Source organism: Neopelma chrysocephalum, unplaced genomic scaffold (genome assembly GCF_003984885.1).
Source record: "Neopelma chrysocephalum unplaced genomic scaffold, ASM398488v2 Primary Assembly neopelma1_82, whole genome shotgun sequence".
NCBI lineage: Eukaryota > Metazoa > Chordata > Aves > Passeriformes > Pipridae > Neopelma > Neopelma chrysocephalum.
In genome coordinates, this window is record NW_020897744.1 from 4,366,856 (window position 1) to 4,372,904 (window position 6,049).

At 42.2% G+C, this 6,049-nt stretch overlaps 1 protein-coding gene across 5 annotated transcripts in view; it reads left to right on the top strand.

The window, feature by feature from the left end:
* The window catches only part of MYL10 (myosin light chain 10), an 88,866-nt gene extending 85,194 nt beyond the window's left edge, over positions 1-3,672 (top strand). For all 5 annotated transcript variants that reach the window (XM_027690786.1, XM_027690785.1, XM_027690781.1 and 2 more), the window contains 2 exons: positions 2,605-2,653; positions 3,428-3,672. In XM_027690786.1, the coding sequence (XP_027546587.1) occupies positions 2,605-2,653; positions 3,428-3,526 (148 nt within the window). In that variant the 3' untranslated portion in view covers positions 3,527-3,672. The remainder of the gene's footprint in view (positions 1-2,604; positions 2,654-3,427) is intronic.
* Positions 3,673-6,049: the final 2,377 nt, after the last annotated feature.

Here is a 6,049-nt window from a genome sequence, read left to right on the forward strand (position 1 = left end):
CTGCCCAGTGCAGATGCCAACAAAACTGTTCCCACTTGGACCAGGTGAAAATGGACCCAGGGAGATGAAAGAGGACCTTTGGAGGTCCCTGTGGCTGAGCCAGTGACGCCTCTCATCATAGCTGTGGAGCTCTGCTCCTTTCAACTCACCTGTTTTTCTCCAAGACACCCCCGTAGAAAGGGCAAATCCAGGGGAAAACCAAAATGTCCTGGAGATTTTACAGATAATTTTAAAAAAGGTTCTGAAAATATCAGAATGCAACAAGGTATTTGTAACTGTGGAAGGAGCTGATGTAAGCCAGGACAAGAGATAGCATTTAGACTCCTGCCCCAAAGCACATGGATATTCTTTTTTGCCCAGAAGACTTTGGGTTTGGTTTGATTTTGGGGTATTTTTGAGAAGCAAATAGCCTTTATAAAGAAAGCAAGATACGCAAAGAAAAAAGTCCATCATTTCTGGCTTTGGAAATTGTGAGTGTTTGTTTCCCTATAAAATAAATAATGGAAAATGTGCATAGACCCTTTACTCAGTCCTTCCTCCTGATGAGTGTGCCAGAGCCTACTGGGCTGTGCATCAGAAGATTATAATTAGATATTTGATCTTTTCCCCTAAATACTTTAAGCATGTGAATGGAAGACATACAGTGCCCAGATCTCTTTTTAATTCAGTCCTGTTTGTGATGAAGCTTATTTGTGACTTCTGACAAAACTGCTCTGAGTGCTTCCTTCTATTCCCCAAGCTCCTTCCCGGATCACACTTCCCATTTACATTTGCTAATGCTGTTTGCCCCCCTGCACAGGTATCCAATAATCAATTTGTGCTGAGGAGAGTGAGGTCTCTACTCTTGCACCCACTGATCAGCTGAGAATTTGACTTCAAAAACGCAGTCACACCCCGAACAGCCGAGGGAATAAAACACAAACAGCAATTTGAGACAAAGAAATGAAGAAACTTTGGTGAAGTAATGCAGGAAAAATATAAACAAAAGCTTAAGCTCTGTCTGTGACTTCAGAGTATTTCCCAAAACTTGCACAGATATTTTCACACTAGTCCTTGTAGGTAAAATCCTTATTCATTACCCAGAAACTTCTTTTTTCAGCTTTCCCTTTCTGAGCTTCCAAATGAGCACTTCCTATCAACAAGAAGGAAAAAAATATGAGTCAGAGCTCTGAGGAAGTGCTGCTGTAGCTTTGCCATCCAAACCACACTTTTATCTGGGTGACTTTTCCCACATGAGATGCACAGTGCATGGGAGCAGAAAGGGGAGATTTACTGTGTTACCTGAACATCTGCATCCACAGTAGGTGAATTTTGCTCATCTGGAAGTGTTCCTGGTCAGGCATGATTTCTATTACAAATAGTTGGTTTTAAATATTCCCTTTAAGAAGGAGGAATAAATACTCCCTTTAAAAAGCAGAAAGGGCTGCTTTCAGAAGAGCTATTGCTCTCACTCTCCCACAACAAAATCTTCAAAAAAGAAGCCTTTTTTTTTTCAAATCTACAAACCAAACCAGATTTCTATATTTGCTTCAGCTTTTGTTTTTGTACAACAGACTGCTCAGCTGTTATCACAGCTTTTGAGTTTGCTTTACTGATCCAGAAAAACTTCTGATGATGTATAAATACCTTTGGTAGTAACAAAAGGAGACAACTCTGCCTCTGCAGCGTGAATGCAAACTGTGAGATTAAAAATGGAATTCTTTTACAGGAAGGGGAAATTCTTGGTGCAAGTGAAAGAGATGTTTTGTGTGATGTAACCAAGTTCATAGTGGTGGATGCTGCAGCACATGGTGCATGTGCTGCCCTCAGCACACGAGTAACTGGGTAGGATATGAAGACATTTTATCTAAGGGGGTTAGACTAGAAACAGAAATCATCTGCCTGGCTTTTCTGTTCACCTATAAACTTAGGTAAAAAAATTAGATGCTCAACTGCCTTCCCACAATGGGTTTAAAACAGAGGGTAAATCAGCTGAGAGTCAGCCCCAAAACTATTCTCTTTGATGTAATTGCATGGGATGCAGATTGTGTGTGGGATAAGCTCCTTGTTCCAGTGCTGTAACTCCAGCTCGAGACGCTGCACCGTGGAATACAACAGGTCTCATGCAGTTCCACAGCCTCCTCTGGGAATGACTGCATGCAAATAAAGGGATTCGCGGATGATGATTTGGAATAGCTGCTGGAGTTCTCTTTCAAGTCCTCTTTCTCATTTCATGCTCTGTTCCTTTCATCCTCGGATTTTACAGAAAATATTCTCTCTTTTGGTTTTGTTAAGTGATCCGAACTTTAAACAGCAAGTGAGGAAACCTACCACTTTAGGTTAAGATAAGCATACAAAATTGCTGTATTTCAATTAGAGTAATAACCTTAAACAATTTTAAACCTCCATAAAATGTCACAAAAGCGAAATAAGTTGGCAGAGCGAGGCATTGACACTGATGGGTGCCCACAGAAAATCTCTTACAATATCATGTAAGGATTAACAGCTCTAATTTATGCGGTCACACAGATTTCCTTTCATGCAACTTCAGGAAGGATCTTGCCATCTGAATTGTCATGTGCCATTATCACCCTTTAATCAGGTTATTTCATTTTATTTGAACAGCATCAAAGAAATGCTGATGACACAGGCAGACCGGTTCAGTCAAGAAGAGGTAAGGAACTGCTTTATTCAAACCAGAAATCTCTCTCCAGCTCCTGTTCAGCACTAAGTCTTTGCCCCTCTTTAAATGCATGAATTCAGCTGAAATCCAGACTGAGAGAAGGTTGATGCCAGCTCTAGCAATTAGTAACAATTCAAAGCCTCTCTTCTGAAGAGCTCCATAGCTAAATCAAAGTCAAAGAGATTCCTTGGACTCCCATCCAAGTTAAGTGTGGCCTATCTCTTGCTGTTCTTTCCTATGGTGAGCTGGGCAAGGGATTTACTGCAGCTCCAGCGAGTTTGGGTGGGGACTGAGATCTGGTTTCCATTTCTGTGAGTTATTTTGTTTGAAATCTGAAATGACTTCTGAAATGAGGTACTGACTTTGTGGTTTGTGTGAGACTGAACATGGATTCTACTGGCTGGGGGGAGTTCAGAAGGACTTTATTTTCAGAAGAGGAGATTGAGTGGAGTTGGTTTGTGGCAAGAACAGACTGGACAGCCTGTTCCAGTCAGAACAGCAAACTGGACTGGTTTGGACCAGGGCTTACCTGGATTTCTGGGAGAGCTCTTTTCAACAGGGATCTTGTTGGAATTCGAGCAGGACTTTATTAACTAGTTGTGTTCTAATTCCTATTTCAATTTTACTGAAGTTAAGGAAAAATTTTCCACAGTGGTTAATGGATCAGGGCAGCAGGGAGCTGACCTGGGTTGAAAACAAAAATCTGCACATGTTGCTGTCCCACAGTCCTAACTTTGTAACACTTATCTCCTGTTTGCTTGGCAGATCAACCAGATGTTTGCTGCTTTCCCTCCAGATGTCTCTGGTAACCTTGACTATAAGAACCTCTGTTATGTTATCACCCACGGTGAGGAGAAAGACTAAGAGCAGAGAGATGAGCTGCTCCTGTGGTGCTGCACCAAGTTATTTCATAATGCCTTTGTATGCAAGACAAAGGGCTAAACATCCAGTATGTGAAGCCATGTGGTCATCAGAAGAGAACCAATAAAACAATTGAAATTAGATTAAAGTTATTTAATGCTCCTGTTTTTATAAAATATCAAAATACCGATTTTGTGAGGGTTTTTTTCCCATCCTTTTTATTCTCCCTGTCAGTGGTTTGAAATGGAATTTTGTTGATGAACTGGTGCTTTTTTGATTTATTGACAAACCTAATGTTCACCAGATGGTCCATTGGGCACTGCAGCATTGCTTAACCTCTTCTCTTTTATACATAAGCTCCACGTATTAATTGAGAAATCCTCTAACTTATTGCACCAGGAAGAATATCTGGTAAATAGAATTATGTTCAATTTCACAGCCCCTAGCAATGAAAGTGTAAATAAAACAATCTTAAGTTCTTGTGAATATGCAATATGCCCTCTCCATCTCAGTGATGTGGTCAGTGTTATAAACCACTATGCTCATTTGCCTTTGTGGAACAGAACAGAAATAGTGGATTATTGGCTATTTTTCTTATAGTAAAATTTACCTGGGTGCACTTAGAAACCAGGAATAATGAATTTCCCTCTTCAGAGGCTCCTCTATTGTGTATGGGAGATTGTCCATGAAATAACAATAACCCCTGGTCAGTCACCCCTTGGCCATTCTCCTCGTGTCACAGGTGAGGCACACACTGGAAGCACGTGTTTAACCCAAGATCATCAAGTTTAGGGCCAAAGGGAGGGATTGAGGAATCGTGGCCCAGGGTGACACACGAAAGCAAACTACCTCTCACTTCAATAATCCAAGATCAGCCCAGTTTCTAAAATGGGCTACAGTTTCTTGTATTTAGACTTCTAGGAATTGGACATATTCTGCCAGTGTGGAATATTGCATGAACACTTCCTGCGTGGGAGTCAGGAGGACGTTGCAGCCAAAGGAAAACAAGCTTCTGCTGTTTTAACAGCTAATGAAAATGCTTTCCTTGTGCATCAGTGCTGCTGGCACCACAGACACTGAGAGGAAGCAACAGGTTATTATTTTCTGTTTCCATCTCAGCCTTTGCAGCAGGAGAACTCGAGGGCAACGTGTCAAATTCTGCCCTCACCAGGAGGGACAGAAATTCCATGAAAAAGCCTTAACATCTGCATGACTCAGGGATGTGACCTTCATCCCTACCTGCATTTTCTGTTGTTCCAGCAAACCCCTGCATTCAGTGCACTTCAGTAATAAAGAACAACTGGAATGAGAAGGCTTTTAGCAAACAGAAAGTTCATAAAATAAATCTCACCCCAACGTGCAAGAGACCTTGTGCATATTCCCATTTTTCTCATATAACAAGTTGATCCTCAGTTGCATCTGCTTGTAATTATCTCCCTTGAAAATATCAGTGGACACAGCTAGACGCAAAATTCAGCCTTTTCTTGCCTGAATCTTGCTGGAGATGTAGAGAGGGCTTTAGCACTTCATGCCACATGTTCCTGGAACATTTGAAGAAATGAATAATCATACAGACCTGTCCCTCCCAACACCATGTGCAGCTTGACTGGGCTTTGCAGGCTCAGAAAACTTCATGCCATGCAAGAGTCCATATGACCTCTTCTTCTACCCCAAGGCTCGGGAGCTGAGCTTTCCTCCACAAGCCTGGTTCCTATCCCTGTTTCACACAATGACTCTTTTCTCCCCAGAGTGTTTTTATTCGCAGGTCCATGACCACTGCTGGTGGGACGGGGTTGTAGATCAGCAACTGGAGGTCATGGAGGTAAAACATTTTGGGTGGCACAGTAGAAAAGATGATTTATGAGCTTCTGCTTTAGGCTCTTATGCAGACCCAAACAAGTGACAGCTCTTCTCAGCAAAGAACTGCTGCTGATGGGAGAGGGCTGCAAAATGGATGTTTCTTTCACAGACTTCATGTGGAAATTTCTTGAGAGGTGGGTCTGGAAAATGCTCTTCTATGGCACAAACACGTGTGCAAAGTCCAGTGCTACATTGTATGAGCTCCACACCATCACATTCCCGGCCAAACGAGTACTGACTGTTCCACTAATATGAGCTGAAGTCACTCAGGCATCAGATGTCAAACAGTGCTTATGGTTTTTACACTGTTTAAAGATTTCAGAATGAGACTGAAGACTAGATGAGATGGCACACAGGCTTACCTCTGGCCTTTAATCTGGAGAGATTTACTTTTCCTCATGCAAGCTGGTAGGCAAAAACTTTGAGGATAATGCTCTTGAAAGATGAGGTCACATTTTTCCATCAAAGCATGCACAGTTTTTGATGGGTCCTTTTTCATCTGTAACTGTTACATGACTTCTTCCAGTGCAGCTCTCTGACATCTCAGGGTGGTGGGAGTCTGGTCTGAGCAGTTCCACACTTTCCCCCTCCCCTTGGCTGCACCCACTCCCTCCCCCTGGCCAGCACTAGAGCTCATGCACACTCAGCAGGTGCTCACTGAGAAGA